General features: G+C 58.5%; 1 protein-coding gene across 5 annotated transcripts; it reads left to right on the plus strand.

Annotated features, from left to right (window-relative positions):
- The first annotated feature begins 119 nt into the window (after positions 1 to 119).
- DAZAP1 (DAZ associated protein 1) lies at positions 120 to 19,304 on the plus strand. 5 transcript variants are annotated; one of them, XM_070374299.1, is made up of 12 exons: positions 120 to 432; positions 6,652 to 6,692; positions 7,152 to 7,318; positions 7,598 to 7,663; positions 8,983 to 9,093; positions 9,872 to 9,920; positions 12,870 to 12,952; positions 15,098 to 15,251; positions 16,065 to 16,094; positions 16,201 to 16,341; positions 16,950 to 17,126; positions 17,713 to 17,816. In XM_070374299.1, exons 1-12 carry the CDS (start codon positions 404 to 406, stop codon positions 17,799 to 17,801), a joined length of 1,137 nt encoding a protein of 378 aa, XP_070230400.1. In that variant the 5' UTR covers positions 120 to 403; the 3' UTR covers positions 17,802 to 17,816. The 5 variants fall into 5 exon arrangements, with proteins under 5 accessions (XP_070230400.1, XP_070230397.1, XP_070230396.1 ...); XM_070374296.1 differs by lacking the exon at positions 17,713 to 17,816 and adding an exon at positions 18,386 to 19,304 and having other exon boundaries at positions 145 to 432; positions 8,986 to 9,093; XM_070374295.1 differs by lacking the exon at positions 17,713 to 17,816 and adding an exon at positions 18,386 to 19,304 and having other exon boundaries at positions 148 to 432.
- The last annotated feature ends 178 nt before the right edge of the window (positions 19,305 to 19,482 follow it).

A 19,482-nucleotide genomic window follows, 5' to 3' on the forward strand; every position in this document is an offset into this window, starting at 1 on the left:
GCTTGGCCCGCGCGCCCCCTCCGCGGGGCGGGATCGGAGCCGGGGCGCGGGACTCCACTTCCCAGTGTGCCCCGCGGCGACGCTCGCAGCCGCTGAGGAAGAAGGCCGAAGTGCGGCGGCCGAACGGCGGCGGCGCGGGTCCCGCCGCACGCACGCACGCACACGGGTGCACCCCTGGCCCCGCCCCCGGAGGCCCCGTGCGGGAGCGCGCTCGGGCGTGCGCAGGGCGGCGGCGCGGGCGCGGGGGCGCGCGGTGACCGTTGGCGCTGAGGGGAGGAGGCAGCGCGGCCGCCGCCGTTGCGCAGATCCGGGCCGCGGCTGTGGGGAGGGCGCCGGGGCCAGTGACCTTCCGGAGGCGGGAGCGAGCCAGGGGGCCCGGACTCCGAGCGCCGCCGCCGCCGCCATGAACAACTCGGGCGCCGACGAGATCGGGTGAGGACGCGCCGGCCCGCGCCGCCGCCTCGGCCGGCCCCCGCCCAGACCGGCCCGGCCCGTCAAGGTCACGCCGCGGGGCCGCGCCGAGCCGGCGGCCGGGGGTCCGGGGGCGCGACGGGCCGGGGTCCCCTGGGGTGCCGGGCGCCCTGCTGCCTCATGGCCTGGGACCCCGAGCGGGAACCGGGGATCCAGGGAGTCCTGTGGGTCTGGTCTCCCCGTCGCCTCGTGGTCGGAGACCCCGAGGTTCAACCGGAGAGAATCTGAGGAGTCTTGGAGGTCCAGGCGCCCTGCCGCTTCCTGACCAGGAACCCAGAACCTGACCTGGGGGTTCTTGGGGGTCCCCTCTGTTTCATGCTTGAGGGAGACCCCGCCGCCTGGCCAGAATTTACCGTCGGGGCCCCTCGGTCGGAAACCTAGGGGGTTCGGGGCATCCTGTCTGCCCCCGCGCGTGTATTTCCCACTGGCGGGGTTCAGAAGCGTCCCCGCGCCCGTGTTTTTCCTCGGGGACCTCGAACAGGAACCTGGGGGGTCCAGGGCGCCCCCTGCCCGTGCGCGAACTTGGCGGCTCAGCGCACGTGGCGGCCCGGTCGCGGGGGGTTCCAGTGCTGCCGCCGCCCAGCTTTTCCCACCCAGGACTCACAGCGGCGGCCCCTCCACCATCCACTCCACTACCAAGAGAAGGTTTGCAAACCGAGGGCCCGAGGGCCAAGGTCATGGGGGCCGGTCCCCGGTCTGCTTGCCGCGCACCCTGAAGTGACCACCATCTCGGCGCCTCCGCGCCACCTGATGGGTGTCTGCAACTGTTGTTTTCATGTTGCTCGAGCCCCTTCCTGCTCAGCCCCCATCTAAGCCCCATGGGTGTGTTTGAAAGATAGAGACCTGGAAACTTGGGCGGTGGACTGACGGTGGTGCTTCTGAGGTTTTTTTTCTTCTTGGTGTAGCTATTAGCGAGAGGAGGTTTGTTATAGCTAAGTTTTCCCTTTTAATTATAGCCTTGCCTAATGCTAAACGAGCGGGAGAACAGGGAAGCGCTCCCAGAGGAACCAGAAAATCCATTTCTGCCCTAGTCTAGGGGTTTGGTCTAGTTTTCTTTGCAGAATGGCTCCTACAGCATCAGCATAATTTTATAGTTAAATCCTTTTTGCAAAGATGGCAAAACAGCCTGGGCTGGGTTTCCGTGGCCTTGTGTACATTTCTGAGTGCCCTTCGCTTTGAACAGATGCCGTGTTTACAAAACGTTTGATTTGGTGAGTAAGGCATTGTTTGCCGCTGGGTGGCTGGCCAGGCTCTGGCAGCAGGTTACACCAGAAGACAGAAAATGTGTTTGTGGGGTCCCAGATCCAGAGTCCCCACGGCTCTTAGAGCACCAGAAAGAAGGCACTTAGCTTCTAGCCTGGTCTGGGAGAGAAGTGCAGGCAGGCCCTGGCAGTCTGAGCTGTGTGTAGGGTAAATGAAAAGTTGCAGCACTTCCGATGGGAAACTAGCCTGTGGGCAGAATGAAAGTTGTAGCCCCAAAGGGCCAGACTTGAGGGGGGCCAGCAGTCTCCCTCAGCCAAAGGGATCTTTTTCTGACTTCCTTAGGCCTGGAGGGGAGGGAGCCTCCAGATCTAGGAGGCCTGCCTCTTGTTCTTGAGGAGATAGTCAGGCTGGGCTCCCTGGCAGTTCCCCTCTCCAGCTTGTACCAGCCCCTGGGTGAGGGCGGAGCCAGGATCCCCACTGGTTCTGGAAGGTCCCACCCTCTGTACCGTAGACCCACCCCAGACCCACGGGCAACCTGGAGAGGCCTCAGAGTTGGTAGCAGGATGGGATCAGGGACCTGCCTGGCTGTGTTCCCTGCCCTGGCACCCCAGCAAATCCAGCCAGGCCACCTGACTTCTAAAGCTGTAGATCTTGGGTGTCCCAGGAACTGGTCATCGCTTTGCCCCACAGCATTGCTCAGTTTCTGTTTCCTGCGGGAGCCTTGTTTCTGGCGGCTATGGGGAGTGCAGGTCCACCTTAACTTCCTTGTTCTGGTGGCTGTTCCGGTGCAGTACTTGTGACACCGCCGGCTCCCTGACCACGGGCCCTCTTGTTTGTGGGGGGGACCGCAGTTGCCCACTCAGGGTGGTTGCCACATGTTGCTCAGAGGAAGCAATTGCCTGTGTTGCTGGGATATGATGGTCTGACTGGTCACTGGTGGCACCCACTGTCCTCTCTTGACTGCCTTCACTGTGGTGTCCAGTCAGCCTCTTTGAGTGGCTCTTGGAGGGAGGTTGACAGGCCATGGGGCGGCTCCCCTCCTGGATGGGGATCCACATCCTCAGGAAGTGTGTGATGCTTGGATGCCACCCCACTGGGGAACTGTTCTTCTGCACTGAAGTCCCTGAAGGCAGGCCTTCCCTGCATCTGGATGTGATGGGCTGGGCTTTCAGCATCCTGGTTGTCATAATGGCCCGGTGGCCAGAGTGGAACCAGGGCGGGTCTCAGGGCAGAGAGCCAGGGGGAGCAGCCACTGTTACATGTGGCCTCGCAGGGAGCCGTTGGTGTAGTAGCCTGGTCTCTGCCATGGCCTTGGAGAGTCAAGTTGAAGGAGGGTCTTCTGACTGAGGTTCCTGGAGCTGACGGGTTGTGGAGACAAAGAGGAGTGAGTGGGGCTTTCATCTGGCAGACGCGGTTCTGCTGGCGGCCCACGGGCTGGTGAGGAAGGACCCTGATGTGTCCGAAGAGAGGGTTCTAGAGGGACCTGTGAGGGGAGCAGCACTGGGTGTGGGTCTCTGGGAGAGAGACCTGGGCAGGTTGGGGGGTGGGTAGTCAAAAGCTGGAGGTGGGTGGGGGTGGAGGCCATGTGGGGCTCAGGTGACTTAGCTCCGAGGGGTCCGAGGTAAGCCGACAGTTCCGTGGGCCAGCTCTCTGTGGAGTGGTTGGTGTGGAGCTCTGGCTGGGTCACAGGGTGTGGACCTGGAGCATCCCAGGCCGGCTTGCCAAGGCCTAAGGGAGGGAGAACCCGTGGCGGGGGTCGTCCGGTGGTGGGAAGGAGGTGTCTCGTGTTCTGGACCTGTGAGGTGGAACAACATCCCTGGCTTGATGACCCTGGGGGCAGGACTGTCCTGTTGAGGTCTCCTGTTTGAAACAGAGTGCTTTTTGAGGCCTGGTTCCCAGTGTGTCCAGGCTGCCTGCTCCCGGGGACTAGGACACGGGTTCGGGGCTGCTTGGACACCTGCACGGTTGGCCATGAGGGTTGGGGGCTATTCCACTTGACCCCTATCTGGTTCCAGACATTGGGCAGAGCCTCCTTAGTGGAGCAGACTGAGGCTTAAGAGGGTCAGGGGACCTGGTCAAGGTCATTCCTGGCATGGCTGAGCTAGAGTGGGGAGCCGGCACTCCTGGTGAGCTGGCCTGCTGCCGCTTGCACCCCTGATGCTCCTGCAGTGCTTCCTCTTGGGGAGTGGTGCTGTGGCCAGGTTTTGGTGAGAGGTCACTGTTGGCGGGGGCCAGCACTCTGGCCGGCGAGAACACACTGGTCCTGTCTCGGGGCACTCAGTGAAGGCCAGGCTAGGGTCTCGTGTGTGCAGCCCCCATAGTCCATGAGAGGTGATCTCATCCGCAGGTGAAGGAAAGCCCAGACTGGGAAGAGACCCCCGCCTCACCTGTTGTTTTCAGGCATTCAATCTGTCACAGAGGGCTCAAAGTGGGATGGCTCCCTGGCTGCAGGAAGGCGTGAACACAGGCTGTAGAGGAAGAGAGGGCCTGCCAGTTCACCTAATGGACCCGGCCTCAGCCCCCTGCCCTCCGTCTGGTGGTGCCTGCTGTCCACTGGGTGGCGCCTGCTGTAGGCAACCCGGTTGAGGAAGCCCCCGAAGGCTGACTTTCGGGCATAAGTGGCACATGGTTGCCCTCAGGAGCCATCCAGGACTAGATTTCAGGTCAGCAGGCGGAAGACGGGGCATGCTGCCCAGAGCCTGCCACCCAGTCACCCCTCTACTGTTGGGGTACAGGCCCAGGAGCCTGCGCTTATCACAGACCACCTGACTCTGGTCCCAGGGGTAGAGGAGTGGGGTGCAGGGTCTGTGGGGGCCCCCAACTTCAGCTGCAGCTGAGGGATGAATGACACTGTTCAGAGTAGGGCAGGGTTGGAGAGGGAGCCACTCAGGGTTAGCTGATCCTTTCACCTGCTGAGTTGCGTATAAATGCTCAACAAGGCCTCAGGTCACCTGGTGCTAAGCAAGTCTGGGCTGGAGGGTGGGCACAGGCCAGTTCCCATGCAGGTGTGTCCGGCTCATCCTGTCCAGGGCCCCTGAGACCACCACGGGTCAGTGAGATCTCCCAGGACCTCCTGTCTGCAGACGGGGAGCAAGAGGAGACAATATAGATGAAGCCCCAACACAATGCTGGGCCTGGGGCTCTGCAGTTCATCCCCAACATTGTGCCCTGTGCCAACCAGGCCCTGGCGCTTCCTCAGTTTTTACCTCCTAGTATCTGTAACTTGGGGCCCGTAGAGCAGTGACAGGAGCAGGAGTGCAGTTCCCTGCCCTCCTCGCACGGGCCAACGTGCCTTTGCGGACGCGCCACCGTGTCCTGTTTTCCAAACACAGCGAGGTGATAGCATCAGAAAGCCCCATGTCCATGTTGGCTCCCTGGCCAACTCGGAGTGCGAGTTCTGGTGGATGTTGTCAGCTGCACAGAGGACGGCCTTTCTCGTCTTTTTCCACTAATGTCTGATTTTGAAATTTAAACATGGGCTGGAGCGTGGACTGGTCAGACCAGTTCCACCCTCTGCAGCAGCGGGGGGTTGGGTGGCTCGAAGGGACACCACTTAGGCCTTCCCATCTTGGTCAGATGCAGGCTAAGCAGGCAGGTATTCCTCTCAGTTGGGGTTTGTCCTGGGTGTTCTGAGAATGCTCAAGATTTTTTTCCTCTCCAAGCTGCTTTTCCATAGCAAACCCATTTGTGCCTATGCCAAAGGCCTGAGCAAAGAGGCGGTCCACACTGGCCTGGGGCAGATCAAGTCCTTCTGTCATTTGCCCGCCTTGGTGTCAGGCGCTGGGGGAGCGGGGCACAGATGGGATTATGCTCCCCAGGGTCTTAGGGAGCAGGAGGAGCCTGCCTGCCCTCCCAGGGGTGTGTAGGGGACGGACGGAATGGTCAGGAGGCTGGGTGTGAGCCTCCTGGCCTCCATCCAGGAACGTGCCCTGAATGTGTATGGGGGTGAGGGGCTACCACCCCGAGTGGGGTGGGAAAATTGTTTCTTCTACCCTGAGCCTCTCGACCCCAGGGAGAAAGCCGCAGTGGGAGGGACCCCTGAGTACAGCTGAGGCCACTGCCTTGATGGGTCTGTCCCCGTGCCCCGGCTGCCGGTTCTGGGGCCTCAGTGCAGCCAGCTTCAGGGGGCTATTTTGTGTCCAGGCTGTGCAAGGGGGGATTGGCTGTGGACCGGATAGCGCCCAGGTGCCACTCTGAGAGTGCCAGTTTCACTCCTTTTTCTGGGGCAGCACGCGGGGTGGAGAGTGCCCTGCCTTGCCTTCTGGTCACACCTGCCCCAGTTGAAGTCCACAGCATGGGGCATCTCTCCTTTCAGCCAGCCCAAGCATGGCAGGCACGGAGGCTCTGGAAACGGTGGCCCCAGGGAGGCCACCAGTACTTTTCCTCTCACATAGTAGGGCTCTAGCTCAAAAGTATAACCTAAGCCATTCAACTGAGTCCAAGCTCCAGGGGCCTCCCCAGCGATTGGTGGTGCTTACTCATGCCCATGTGCTGGGTACCCCTGCTTTGTCCTAAAGCCCCACCACTGCTGCCCCTTGAGTTTGCCATGTCTGGTCTCAGATGTTGAAGTCTTTGGTGTTTGCAGAGCAGTTGGGAAGGGGCTCCGTGATCCCACTCCCGCACTGGCAGGTTTGGGGGTGGCAGTCTGTCTTACTGTGGTTGAGGTCAACATTGTGTGCGGCTCTGGACATTGTGACTCATACTCCTGCCATTTGGGCAGATCCCGGTGGCATTTTTCATGCCGTACCATGGCCGTGCCCCCAGGTGACCACCCCAGGGTGAGCCTGATGGGCAGCACCGCAGGCAGATCCCTCTGTGGTCATTGGCCGTGCCGTGCAGCTTGTGGGATCTTGGTGCCCTGATCAGGGGTTGAACCCAGGCCTTGGCAGTGAGAGTGTGGAGTCCTAACCACTGGGCTGCTAGGAACATCCTGGGCAGAACCCTCCTGACCCTGAATGTTTTCTTGTTGAATTGCAGGAAGCTCTTCGTGGGCGGTCTTGACTGGAGCACCACCCAAGGTAAGGGCAGATGGGCTGTGGGCATGTGATCTTGTCTTCAAGTTGTGAGAATTAGCTTTTCAATTCTTGACTTACTGTCTGGATTGCGGCGGGGGGCAGGGGGCACTTGATTGGGAGTAGACTGGGGCAGCGCTTTGGAACTTGATCTTGTGCTGATGCTTCTGGTCAGGGAGGGTGGAGACGGAGCCAGCAGAGTTAGGCGTTTGTGGTGGTTGCTGTGTTCAGCCTCAGGCCTTGCAGGTGTCCCTCCTTTGGCAGCTCATTCTCCTTCCCAGGGAGACGTGGTGCATATTCCCTTCCCTGGCACCTGTCCTTCCCCCTCTCCCTATCCGCTGTCCCCATATCAGCAGGTCAGCTGGCGTAAAGGTTACTGGCTGCACACTCTCCAGGTCAGGCTGCCAGGCTAGTAGCCTGTGACCTGCCTGACGCCTGGCTGTGTGTGTCCTGATTTCTGAGCAGAGACGCTGCGCAGCTACTTTTCCCAGTATGGAGAGGTCGTGGACTGCGTGATCATGAAAGACAAGACGACCAACCAGTCTCGAGGCTTTGGCTTTGTCAAATTCAAAGATCCAAACTGCGTGGGCACGGTGCTGGCCAGCAGACCACATACCCTCGATGGCCGAAACGTGAGTGCCCGACTCTGAGGAGGCACCTGCCGCCTTCCTGCTTGGTGCCCCTGCGCCCCAGCGCTGTGTGGGTGCCGAGGATGGCTTTCCCCTGGGTTGGGTTACAAGAGTTATAACTCCGGAAAAAAAAAGTTACAGCTCTGAGCTTAGACCGGACGCTGGGCCAGGATGTGGCCCCGGCGACCTGATGGGCCTGTACCCCTGACCCTACTGCCGACACCTTCTCTTGTTGGGAGACAAGCCTCCTGTTCACAGCTGGTCCTTTGAAACTTCCGACAGATTGACCCAAAGCCATGCACGCCTCGGGGGATGCAGCCGGAGAGGACACGGCCGAAGGAAGGCTGGGTAAGGGGCGGGGGTTTCCTCCTGCTTGCTTCCCTGGGGCCCTTGCTCAATCAGACTGAGTGACAGCAGGCCTTCCCGTGTGGCGCTGAGCAGCCAAGCTCCTGAGCACTTGGATTGATTCAGTGCTGGGAGCTTTTCATCTTGTAGCCAAGAAGTATCTTATTAGTCTACCTTAGAAATGATGGCTCTTGGCTGTTTGTTGTCAGGAACCTCGTGTTCATCCACACTGACCGCTCCCACTGCCCCACTCAGCACTCTGCTGGCTGTTCCCCTCCAGGGCTGAGGCCTGTCTATTTTCGCACCTCGGGGACCCTGTGAGCCTCCTGTGCCCCCAGGGCCTGGCCAGCTATCACCAGAGTGTTCTGTTCTCAAGGAGAGCCCTACCAGACATGGTGGACTGGTGCTGTTGAGGGCTGGGACCTGGGAACCTTCATTTCTGGCAGGATTCCCAGCTGTGATGGTAGACAGGGCCTCAGACCAGGTGTGTATGTTTCTGAGTCTGCTAGGAAACATCAAACACAGAAACAGTGGTGCAGCAAACACGTGGGTAGAAACACTGCCCAGGTCCTTCCGTAGTCTGCACAGCCGTGCCTCTGTGTGTTTTGTGGGCACTGCGTCCAGGACGCCCGAGGGGACCAAAATCCGTGGGCGCTCAGGTCCCTTCTATAAAATGGCTGTGACGGCGCACATCCTCTGTGCATCTTAAATCAATTCTAATTGACTGCGGTTGCCTGATACAGTGTAAATAGTTGGCTGGCATGTGGCAAATTCAAGGTTTGCTTTTGAAACTTTGGACTTCTTTTTCTCCAAGTGTTTTTGATCCATGGTTGGTCGAATCCCAGATGCAGAGCCTGTGGCTGTGGAGGTCGGTGTGTGCGCGCGCGTGTGTGTGTGTGCGCGTGCATGCATGTGTGTGTGCCCGTGCCCACCTCTGCTCGTGTCTCTGCCACCAGCACCCCCAACGACGTAGTCTGAGTTCCTGGCTGCGGTGCCTAGGGGAGGCAGCTTCAGGGGTTGTCTGCAGAGGGCAGGATCTGGCCCTGAAGGTGAAGAAGGTGGCGACTGTCCTCGGTCTTAGGAACTTCCCACCACCCTTTGGTCACCAGTGGGGTTGGTGCAGGCCCTGCTGCTCCTTCTCTGAGCCGGAGACACGCTGTTTGGGGCACTTGGGCCCCTGGCCCCTGTTGGCCTGTGAGGCACTCCTGGACAGCCTGGTCCCCTACAGTGTCTGGTCTGCCTTCAGGGACTGTGCCCTGAATAGCAGGGTGTGTTTGGAGGGTTCCCTACATGGACTAACCATTTTCTCTTTGTTGAAATAGCAGAAAGGACCCAGGAGCGATAACAGTAAATCAAATAAGATATTTGTCGGAGGAATTCCTCACAATTGTGGTGAGACAGAGCTCAGGGAATACTTCAAGAAATTTGGAGTGGTGAGTCCTTGCCCTGCCCACAGCCGTGATTGGGGCGGGAGTGGCAGAGCCCTGTGTCCTGGGGAGGCAAGACAGCGCAAAGCACCCCAGATGGCCAGTCACCCGCAGGGGAGTGCTTGCTGCAGACGGGGCCAGCTTCCCTCCTGGGAGGCCCTCGGCTGGTTGTAACCCTGCAGTCAAGAGCACTTGATCACGTCTGGAGAAGTGCTGGACATGGCTGGGTCCCATTCCCTGCCCCCCCCACACACACACCCTAGGACAGGGTGTGAAGGGATTGTTTTCCAGAAGAGCCTAAAATCTTTCAGAACTTCATGGGGGCTTATACAGGAACTGAATTCTAATAAGGCAGACAGGAGGCAGGCAGGGCCTTGGTATTGGGGGTCGGGGAAGGAGGCTATCCCTTGTCCTAAGCAAAAGCACGAGGTCACCTCCAGCTTCCACCAAGCACGTGTTCTCTGGCTGCAGTGTGCTTGTCTAGGGGGTGCCTATGCGTACCCAGGGCCTGGCAAGGAACTTGTGCTGCAGTGCACAAGTGGGGAGGATGCGGGCCCAGCCAGGCCAGGGGCACCGACCCTGAGTGGGAGGTCCTGGCACATGGAGCCCTGGGCCCCTGGTGACCCACCACTGGTCCTGCCCCCCCTATGAGCACCCCTCAGCCTGCTCACAGCCCTGAGGGTCTCACACCCCAGGAAGCGGGCCTTTTGCCTCGGGACCTCCTGGCTGTGGGCAGACGTGCTGCCTGCCGACCTGGGCCCTGAGACCCCTGTCTCTGTTACAGGTCACAGAAGTGGTCATGATCTACGATGCGGAAAAGCAGAGGCCTCGAGGTAAAAGAGATCGAGTTTGTCCTTGTCCTTCCCCCTCAGATGGCAAACTATTTCACACTTAGGTGGTGGTTGTAGCGAGCCTGGCCTCAGCACAGGGTGACTCGAGACTAGCGTAGTCCTTCCCACGCAGCCCCGGCCTGTCTGCTTCCAAAGGTCAGGCGGTACAGTCTTGGGGTTCTTTCATTTTTGTTTTGTTTTTAAGCTCATTCTTTGGAAGTTTTTCCAACTTGACATGAATTTCAGCATGGTTTCTGTTTTTAAGCGTGTCCTGAAAGATGAGTGGTTTTGTTAAATGGTGAACTTCCTCAATTATGACCATCTTCTGTTTGAAGTTCACTCAGTGAAGGCGGGGGTTTCATTTCATGTTGTCAGGCTAGGTCTCCCCCAGCTCGGCTTGAACATGGAGTTTCTTTGGTGTGTCCCATGCTTTTTTCTTGTTTTCCTGTTCTTTTTCCTGAAGTCTGTGGGACTGAAGTCTGTGAGGCGCGAAGCTGCCCCAGCTGCCCACACCTGCACGGCCACATTGGTTTGCAAGGCTGGGACACTGGGCACCCAATTTGCGAGCCGTTTTTTTTTTTTTTTTTTTTTTTTTTTTGGCTGCTGCTATTTGTCCCTGCCTCTGTGTTTTGGTTCCTGAACCGCTTTTGGACCGGCCTCGTGAGCCGAGTGCGTCCAGCCCGCGGCCCCTGCCCAGCCCCTGGAGGCACTGCACCAGCCGCGCGCCCGCAGCATGCGCCCGCCATGCTGGAGAATAGTTTGCCATTTGAACCTCACCCTCCTCTCCCTCCATGGTTAAGTAACGTACTTTCACCTCATGTTGATTAAGCTGTTAAGTCTTAGTCTTAACTTTACATAGACGTACTTGCTTAGTGATGCACTTAAGTGTTTTCATAGAAAAGTACAGTAATGTTAAGTAAGTTGTTTCTCCTTTTCTCTCTGTGAATTATTTGTGATTAACGATATCTCTTTAGATTTCTCTTCTCCAGGTGCTAAATTATATCACACAGGTACAGGCCAGTCCCGCAGTCAGAGGAGGGAGCGGGCTTTGCTCCAGTGGGGTGTAAACGAAGTTTCAGTGTGTTTCTGTTCCGCTTCCTCAGCGGTGATGTCGCCTCTTGACAGACAGACGCATCCCTAGAGGGCCCGCCCCGGGGCTCCCTCCCCACGACTCACCGCCTCTTGCACTCTAAGGACCGCGAGCCCTGTGGCTTCAGACCCTCCTGCACTTGGAGAAAACGTTCACTTTCTCACATGCCGCTCATCACCCATGTTGTGCTCCACCACTTGCCTCCGATCTTGGGGCATCTTGGGACATGGGGTCCTGAGGCTGCTCTTAGATCCCCTGCAGGGCTGCCTGCTGTCCCTGCAGGGCTGCCTGCCGTCCTTGGCCTGGGCCCTGGGGCGTGCCGGGCTGCCTGGGCCGGGTCTGGGCAGGAGGGGTTGGCAGGAGGGCACTCCAGGCTTGACCTGCGGATCCGCGTTCCGTGTGGGTCCTGCCATCCTCAGCCGTGGGCCTTGGCGAGTCCCCGTGGGTCCCCCAGTGCTAGGTGGGCGGAGGGTGGGCACCACAGCAGGAGCAGCAGTTGGTCAGCAGGTGCCCCAGATAGCTTGTCCCCAATTTCTCTTCCTGAGCCTTCCATGCAGCCCCTGTTTCTTCTCCCTGCCTGTCCCACAGTCCATCTGAGCATCCGTGCCCCTCCCAGGGCTTGGTCCCCATGCACCTGGCTCTGCCTCTGCTCCCTCACACTGCCCCTCCACCCCCCACATCCCCATTGCCTGGCCTGTCTTCTCTGGTCTGTTTCTTGTTTCTTCTCATGTGGTGTGTGGGCTCAGGCTATGTGCGTGTGTCATGCTTGGACACACGTATGTGCTAGAGAGCTGGCCCACCCCACGAGGCTGGCGCCCACACTTCTGAGCTAAGCTGCTTTCTTTTCCCGTCTTTGTCCTCTTCCCACCTCGGTTCTGCCAGGAGTCTTTCCCCACGGTCCCTGCGACCATGGCCCCACATCCCTCTTTTGTTCAGCCTGAGAGGCCGGGATCCCAGGGCTGCCCCACCCTGTATCCACATCCCTGGAAGCTCTGTGCCCTGCCCCTCCCCTGCACCCTTGTCCCTCCTCTGCACCCCTCTTCTGACCCTCCTCGGCCCTTCCCTGGCCTGTCCTTTGTTCCGCGGGGTTTTCTGGCAGTTGCTGCCATGAGTGGTCTTAGTGCTCAGTGCAGATGGGCCCCCGGGGACGAACAGCAGCCCGAGGGCTGGACACGCAGGCTAGCCGGGTGGCCCGCCCACCAGACCAGCAAACTTCGTTTATACTGCACTCTCTTGTGTTTGGGAAACACTAAATTGTCTTTCCCGTTAAAATTGTCCTTTTGATGACATGGTGCCTCTTGCTCTTGCTGCTGACAGCAGTGTTTGAGCTGCTGGAACCCCTTGTGGCCTGTATCTCTGTGTATTTAGTCCATAGATACGTACAGATATAGACACTGTGTGCATACGTATGGTACTTGGGCAGGACTCCTCGGGCTTACCCAACAGTGTTGGGCAAGCTTGGCGAGGCTCTCACTGTGGTAGAGACGTGCCTCCGTTAACGCTAGAGCAGTGTACGGCTGCTGTCAGCACTAGCTGCCGAGCGATTGCCAGCCGAGGGGGAGGACCCTGGGTTTCAGAAAAGCACAAGTGCACCCATGACACATTTGGGGCTGCCTGCCCGCTGGGCCCTCACCACCCCACTGTCCAGACGGCGGCTAAGACGCGCCCAGGGGTCCCAAGGTCGTCTTTGATTTATAACTGGCCACAGCGTCTGGGCTGAGATCAGCTCCTGCCCCGCAGCCTCACACACCGGCTTCGCTGAAACCCTTGGTCGATCCCTCGGCCCGTCCCTAATACTGTTCATCATCCTGTTTTGTGTCACAACACCCTGCTACCTTGATTCACTCTTCGTCGTTGGCTAGGTTTTGGATTTATTACTTTCGAGGACGAACAATCAGTGGACCAGGCTGTCAACATGCATTTTCACGACATCATGGGCAAAAAAGTGTGTAGTTGTAGTTTTATTTTACCTTAAGACCAAACCAAGTCTTAGGCAACCTAGGGATTTCACTGGAGAGGAGATCCCTTGGCAGGAAAAGGGCCGGGCAAGTGGTCCTAGGACCCCTCCTGTGGGTCGGACCTGATTCAGGAGCCCCTGGCTCTAGAGCCCCTGGGGATGGCCGGGGGGTGGGCGGGCTGCGTCCAGTGAAGTCGTGGGTTGCCTCAGGCTTGGTTTCAGTGACCTCTCCTTCAGATGTGTGTCCCCTCCCTGACTGTCCCATGCCGGCCTGGAACGTGCCAGGCCGTGAACCTTTGAGAACTGGTTCCGTGTAAAACTGACGGCAACGTAAACATCCTGAAGGATTGGTTTCCAAATTGGGTCACTTACTGTGAACTCGGTCCGACCACATGCTCCTGGTAGTTCTTAACTCCATGCAGTCAAGTGACCTCTGGTTGTTTCATCTTCATACTGTGTTGCTGCCTCGGAGGGAAACTCAGAAAGTGGCCTGACCCCTCCTCGCCCCGTCTCCCAGGCCCCCGGCTCCTCGTCCCAGAGGCAAGCCCAGTCCCCCCTGCCAGAGCCCCGGCCACCCCATCAGCTGAGACACAGAGGGAACGTGGCCCAGGGTGGCCCCTCTGTCCCTCACATCACAGATGGGCAGCTGGGTCAGCTCCACCTGAGCCTGCTGTGCAGGAGACACAGGCTGTTCTAGGTGCTCATCAATGGCTAGTTTAGGGTTGGCATGCAGGTCTCCGGGGTGTGTGCCATCATGAACACAGGTTCTGCGGTGCCTGTGTACCCTGCTCAAGGTCCTGTGATGGCTACAGCTGGGGAGCAGTGAGGGCCTTCTCAGGGCGGGGTCTGCTCCCAGGGGCAGAGTCCAGCCTCAGTCCTGTCTCAAAGGGCAGGGGCCCACTTTGTAATTAAAACCTGAGTACAGGCCAGGAAGAGCAGATTTTTTTTTTTTTTTTAATCACAAGGGCTGCTTTGCTTTGTAAGCAGGAACCATATTCCCTTAAGGAAAGTGTGTGAAGACTCATTAATTTGAGTTCTTTGAAACATCCTGCTGCCACACTGCCCGGAGCTAGCAGGGGTTTTGTTCCCCTCTGTGGAGCGTCCTTGGGGCATCGGAAGGTGGGGTCTTTGTGCCTTTGTGCCCTCCTTGTCCTCTCACAGAAAGGGGTTTAGGCCAAGTTGACGGGGTTCTGAGTACACAATGTTTGCCAGGCTCCGAGACCCCAAGGACAACTCCGGTGAATTCATTGTCTCTTTCTCATTAAAATTTATCCTACAAACAAGAGCAACTTGGGATTCTTGAGTGCTGATGCAGCCCTGGAGTTGGGGGTCTGCTTTCAGTCGGCCCAGACTGAAAAGGCTGTGTGAGGGGGGCATGCAGCCTGGTGGGGCGGGCACCTGGTCCTCCGCCCGCCCTCCGCATGCAGTGGCTCCTGGCACCTCCAAAAGGGAAGGCTCCTGGGCTGCTGACCTAACACAGTATGAAGATTGCTTACTGATTCAAATGTCCATTTTATTGCATGTTTGTTTACTTTTTTGTTAGATGTAATGTAAGATTCTCTTATCACATCCATCCCCTCTGACATTATTTTGAGTTAATTGAGATTCTTTAAGCGTTAGCCTGGGGAAGGTAAGTCTTTTATCTTCCATTAGACATTTTAAATACAAAACCTAAGTAAACCAACTGTGTTTCTCAGGTATGAGCTGGAAGCGCAGGCAGGTGGGGGCTCTGGAGAGGGCCTGACCGCCGGAGCGGCCAGGAGGAGGGCTGCGCTTGTGGGGAGGAGCCTGGCCTCTGTGTCCCTGGGTCTACACTGTCCCTTAACTTGACCCAAAGACCCCTTGTCATACACAGAACTCTGCAGACTCTTGGTCCTCAGCCCAGTCTGCAGTGGGTGGGACCTCACATGTTTTATAGTTGGATCTGTTGTACCTGAGAAACATTTTTTTAGACAAAAAAATTAAAATTTTTAAGAAAAAAGTTACTAGTCTAAATAAGGTTTATAGTTAAGTATTTAGTTTTAAGTCATAATAAGATGCTAAGTGTAGTCGTAAGTTACCTGAGGGTGTGTCTGAAGGGAAGGGGGCTTGAGACCCTTGGCGTCTCCCTAAATCAGAGTTTGGTTTGTCCAGGTGGAAGTTAAACGGGCCGAACCTCGGGACAGCAAGAGCCAAGCGCCGGGACAGCCAGGTGCCAGCCAGTGGGGCAGTCGGGTTGTGCCCAACGCCGCCAATGGCTGGGCAGGCCAGCCCCCGCCTACGTGGCAGCAGGGATATGGCCCACAAGGTAAGGGTGTTTGCCTGCCCACCAGCCCCAGGAGCTTCCTGCAGCTCTGGCACCAGGGTGGGCCAGGTGGGATACGGGAGCCAGAACTGTGGAGCGTCGTCACCCGGGGCCAAGTGGGTTTGTTCCCTCAGCTACCCCCAGGCACCAGGGGTGCTGGGGCGGTACCTTCAGGGGAGGTCAGGGGTCATGCCCAGCAGCCAGCTTTGCCCCCAGGGCGAGCACTGAGGCTGGAGTGGATGTGGGCAGGTCAGGCTGTCTTCAGAGCTTCACTTGGATGCTCCTCAGGAGCAAGGAGGAAATATGAGCCCTGCCTTGTGGGCCCTTTGGGTCTGTTCCAGCTCCCCTGGCTTTGCGCTTGCCATGTAGCATGGGTGGACCTTTTACAGACCACTTGGGATGGCCAGGAGCCTCCATGCCCTTTAGAGACCTAGAGAAGGGTGTCCAAGGAAGGATACCAGTACCCTGAGCTGTAGAGCTGTTTCTACCTGGCTCCAAGTTTCACCTGGTCTCTTCAGAGCTGGCTTTAAAAGTGTTTTTTATTGCAAAATGAGCCACAGCTATAGGAAACTGGCCAGTGAGACCGGATGCTCTCACGCCCATCGCAGGGAAAGAACCAGCACTTGGCCGGAGGACACCCTGGGTCCCCGCTCTCCTGGCTGACAGCCTCCCTGTTGGGTGTCCCTGGAGCTGCTCTGACGTCTTTGCCCTGCACCTGAGATGTGTCAGGAAATTGGGTCCCCTGGGGGGGCAGGGTCCCCCAATCCATACCTGGTGCTGATGTGGCACGCCCCACTCCTCCCTGTCTCCCTGCAGGAATGTGGGTGCCGGCAGGACAGGCGATCGGTAAGTCCCTGTTGGAAAAAAACATAGAAAAGCAGGATCTGAGCGGGGTGGGGCAGGGCAGGCGGGAAAGGGGGCTTCTTCACCTCACCTGTATGCTATGTTCCAGGTGGCTATGGACCGCCCCCCGCAGGAAGAGGAGCCCCCCCGCCGCCCCCACCCTTCACCTCCTACATTGTGTCTACCCCTCCTGGAGGCTTCCCGCCTCCCCAGGGCTTCCCCCAGGGCTACGGCGCGCCCCCACAGTTCAGTAAGTGCCTTGGGCCCCTGGGGGTGGGCCTGGGGCATGTCAGCACAGAGAGCCGACTCCCCACACCTCAGGTGAGGGCTGGACTCACCTTGTCCACTCGGCTGGATTCTCTGTCCCCAGCAGCCTGTGTCCACCAAAAGAGGAGTGCCCCCATTGACCCCATTGGGCCGGCAGGTGGGGGTGCTGGGGCATGTCATTCAGCCGGCAGGAGTCCTCCTCCCCCTTCCATCCCTCTCCGACCCTGCGCTGCGTGCTGAGTGGCCATCTGTGACCAGGGTCCCAGGACACTGCAGTTTTGTAGCCCTGCCATGGCATGCAGGCCACCTGACAACCAAGTCAGGCTGCCACTCCCGGCCCAGGCCTAGATCACTTTCATTTCTAATAGGAAAGAGCAGGTCTTTCTTCATAGATGCCTGCACTTCCTATCCTCCTGGGACCCTGGGCTTGGAACGCAGCCCCACCTCACTCTGCCAGGCCACTGGCTGGTCGCTGTCTGCCCAGCAGGGTTGTTCCCTGGGCTGCAGGCTGGTCAGCTGGGGTGGATGCATGTGGTCCTGGTGGCAGACGAGCATGAGCACCACGTCTGTCTGTCTCCTGTCTGTCCACAGGTTTTGGCTACGGACCTCCACCTCCCCCACCAGATCAGTTTGCCCCTCCAGGGGTTCCCCCACCACCGGCCACTCCCGGGGCCGCACCTCTGGCCTTCCCACCACCTCCATCTCAGGCTGCCCCAGACATGAGCAAACCACCGACCGCCCAGCCCGACTTCCCGTACAGCCAGTATGGTGAGTGCCTTGCTCCCCGTCTGCCTGGGGGTTGGGTGCCACAGGACTGTGGGATTGCTTGCAGGGCCCAGACTAGAGCAGGCCTGAGGTGGGATCTTGGCCAGGGTGCTGGTGTGGAGGAGCATTCACAGCTCGGCACCTGTGTCTGGAGCCTGTGGGTGTGGGGGCCCCAGCGGGCCTGCGCCGTGTGTGTCTGAATCTGCCATACATAGGGTGGGCTTGGGGGCCATGCGGCATCAGTCGGCATCCAGCTTCACCAAGGGGTGCTCACCAAGTAGGTGCTGGAGACCAGGGTCTGCGCCCGTGAGAGCAGCTCGAGTGGGGGCAGGGTGGCATGGGGCTCTCTTGTGCTGAACAGATGCCCCCCCAGCACCCCCATATCTCAGGTTCTTGTGCCCTCGGGGCCTTGCCCGGCTGTGGTCATGTGGGTTCTTGCCTCGCCCAGAGCAGGACATCATGGTGGTGGGTGCAGTGTTGCTGACCCCTAGAGGGGATGTACGAGCGACTGAGCAAGCATGTGCCCCCCCACCCCCCCTCCTCTGCCAAGGCCGCCCGGGGCAGTTACCCTGGTCTCATCTCTCGCCAGGCCTGGGCACCTCTTCTCCAGAGCCGCCAGGCTTCGGCCCACACTTTGTTTACACTCTTTTGGTCAGGCTGAGCAGTGATGTGGCCTAGGTAGGTGGTGCCTCCTCCTCCATGGTCCCCCCTGTCTGCGCCCGGGCCACGGACGGCACCTCCTCTGCTGTTCTGGGCGGGGGTGGACTCGGCGGTGCCCTCGGGGACGGGCCCTTGCCAGGGTGAGGATCTCAACTGGCCACCACCCCACTGGCCCTGGAGCTCTGCCCCACGGTCGGCACCACTGACCCAGGGGGCCTCATGGGGCGGGTTGGCCCTGCTCTAAGGAGGGGCAGCACTGTTGGGGTCCAAGCTTTGCAGCTCAGCCTGATCTGTAATGTTTCTTCAAATCCTGGAATCTGCCACGTCCACCCTGAGTTCCACTGGAGAACAAACCTTGTAGGAGCCTGTGGTCCCCCAGGTCTGGCCAGGTGTCTTGTGTTTCCAAGCTCGAAGGCCTCGCCAGCCGCGAGGGTGCGCCGCAGGCCCCCAGCCCCGAGGCAGGGCAGTAAGTGGGGGAAGGGGTCTCGGAGCTGCTCTCCTTTCTGTGAAGATGGCTGCCTGGGTCCCAGCAGGGCTCCGGGGGGGTCCCTCCATCCACTGGGTCCAGGCCCCACCCCAGCTCACTGGGCTCTTCCCTGCAGGTTACGGACAGGACTTGGCCAGCTTCGGACAGGGCTTCTCAGACCCCAGCCAGCAGCCTCCCTCCTACGGGGGCCCCTCAGTGCCTGGCTCGGGGGGTCCCCCCGCTGGCGGAAGTGGCTTTGGACGCGGTCAGAACCACAACGTACAAGGATTCCATCCCTATCGACGCTAGCTGCAGCCCCTCCTTGCGGATGGCAGGCGGCTGAGACCAGGATTCAAACTTGTGAACTCGTGACAATCACAAACTTGGTGGAAATACCGACTCGACCGTGGGGGGAGGGGGGGAGGCTTTTGGCGGTGGCTGTGGGTACCTGGACTGAGGTTTTTAAATATATTTCTTTCTCTAACCCATCAGCACAATAAAAAAAAAGTCACTGGTTCAACAACAGGGTTTAAAAAAAATTCTTCAGCTTTAATTCAAAACTTCAGGTTTCTTTTTCTTCCTTTTTTTTTTTTTTTTGAAATTATTTTCCTGAGCCTTTATTTTACCGTATATTGTAAACTTTTATGTTAAAGAAAAAAATATACATTTACAAATTGTGAGATTTTTAAGAGAAATTTTCTACGATGTATACTTGCTTATTTTTTAATTTAAAACAGGGTTTCCGTCGGCACTGGTGGAGGTGAGGGGCGTTTTTAGTCCCTTGCTCCTGGCTTTGAGGGTTGGGACTTGTTGGTCCAGAAACTCTGGGAGCATAAAGAAGAAATCTACTGAGTGTGTTTTGTTTTTTGTTTTCTTCTCTGCTTTTGTCGACTGGCGTGCCTGGCCATATCTGCAGGAGCGTTGTGGGGCCGCGCCTGCCTGTGTCCACCCGCCATCCAGAACCAGGGGGCCAGGCTGGCCTATCTCCCGTGCTCGGGGCTTCAGGGCATCCGCGCTGACCAGTTTGAATAAAGAAAGTGCGTTTGGACTAGAAACCCACGTTGTGTCCGTCTTTCCCTCTGCTGGGAGTAGCCCCTTCCCGTGCAGGAAGCTGGGCCCTCCTCAGCAAGTATGGGGGTCTTGGGGTCTGGAGCCTGGGGTTGGGGGCCTGCTCAGAACTGCAGACCCCCTGTGAGGGGCCTTGGGCACTGGGGTCCATTGGCCACTTGCTGG

Source organism: Bos mutus, chromosome 7 (genome assembly GCF_027580195.1).
Source record: "Bos mutus isolate GX-2022 chromosome 7, NWIPB_WYAK_1.1, whole genome shotgun sequence".
Classification (NCBI taxonomy): Eukaryota; Metazoa; Chordata; class Mammalia; order Artiodactyla; family Bovidae; genus Bos; species Bos mutus.

Bases quoted from the DNA above. Each gene is read 5' to 3' on its own strand.
- DAZAP1 (XM_070374295.1), top strand. From the start codon at position 404: ATGAACAACTCGGGCGCCGACGAGATCGG. The intron at 7,319-7,597 runs GTGAGTGCCCGA...AACTTCCGACAG, and splicing joins ATACCCTCGATGGCCGAAAC to ATTGACCCAAAGCCATGCAC. The intron at 17,127-18,385 runs GTGAGTGCCTTG...TCTTCCCTGCAG, and splicing joins CTTCCCGTACAGCCAGTATG to GTTACGGACAGGACTTGGCC.